Raw genomic sequence first — 1,080 nt, forward strand, 5'->3', positions numbered from 1 at the left:
CGCTCCTCTGTACGTTCGCACATGTGTGTGTGTGTGTAAGTCGACAAAACTATCCAACCAGCACGTCACGATCTTTCGACCGAAGAGGTAACGGGCCAATAGAATACCTTTGCGCTGAAACTCGAGCGAGATCTCCTCGTCCTCTTCGTTCTCCTCGGCTTCCTCCTCTTCGTCGCCGATGAGGTCTTCGAGCTGCGCCAGGTTCTCGCTCTCCCGCTTCTTCTTCTCCTCGTCCTCGGCCACCTGGGTCATCGTGGCCTGGAACTTCTCCCACTCGTCCCTGCGCGCAACAGAGATGAGCCAACACAAGAACGAACAAGAACGAAGAAGCGAAGAAAGAACGAAGAATGAATAACGAAGACGTACTCGAGGGAGGGCTTCTGTGCGGCGGCCTTGGGCCGCATCTGGGAGTCCTTGTTGGGATCGTCGAAGAAGCCCGTCGGCAGCGCCCCCTTGCTCTCCGCATCCCCGCTCGGCTTGGCCTGGCGCACCAAACACCACAAGCAACGCACGACACGACACACGGCACACGACACACGCGACACGACACACCAACCGAGCATTCGATCAGCGATATCAATGGCAGCGGGGGAGGGGGGAGAGGCGTGTGTATTACCTGCGCCTCGATCACGACTTGGCCGGCGGCGGGGGCGGACGACGCCGCAGCGGCGTCAAAGAAATCGGCCGGAATCGCGCCCTTCTTGGCCACGGGCGCCTCCGCGGCCTTGAGCTTCTTGCTCGGCGATGGGACATCAGCGGCCTCAGTGGCAGTGGCGGCGGCATCGAAGAAACCCGCCGGCAGCGCCGACGAAGAAGTCGACGACGAAGAGGAAGAGGAAGACGACGAGGGTGTCACTTCGTGGGCCTTTCGCTTGGCGGAGGCGGCCGGGGAGGGCGGCGGTGCGTGCGCCCCTTCCTCCTCCTCCTCGTCCTCCTCCTCATCGCCGTACCCCAGGAGAAGCGAGGGCGCGCTCTTTTCTTTCGCCTTTTCTTTTCCCTTATTCTGTTGTGCTGCAGCTGGTGGTGCGGCCACCGGAGCCAGCGGCGCCTTAAATCCCGACCTGGCGCCCATCATCGACT

General features: G+C 61.7%; 1 protein-coding gene across 1 annotated transcript; it reads right to left on the reverse strand.

Annotated features, from left to right (window-relative positions):
* Positions 1-108: 108 nt before the first annotated feature.
* Positions 109-1,072, reverse strand: ACA1_341680 (uncharacterized protein; the record flags this gene model as incomplete). Its single annotated transcript, XM_004335669.1, has 3 exons — positions 109-280; positions 367-482; positions 617-1,072. Coding segments are annotated over 3 exons (744 nt in total), but the record flags the coding sequence as incomplete, so codon positions are not given.
* Between the last annotated feature and the right edge of the window lie 8 nt (positions 1,073-1,080).

This window comes from Acanthamoeba castellanii (assembly GCF_000313135.1).
Source record: "Acanthamoeba castellanii str. Neff unplaced genomic scaffold scf7180000084628, whole genome shotgun sequence".
Taxonomy (NCBI): domain Eukaryota; phylum Discosea; order Longamoebia; family Acanthamoebidae; genus Acanthamoeba; species Acanthamoeba castellanii.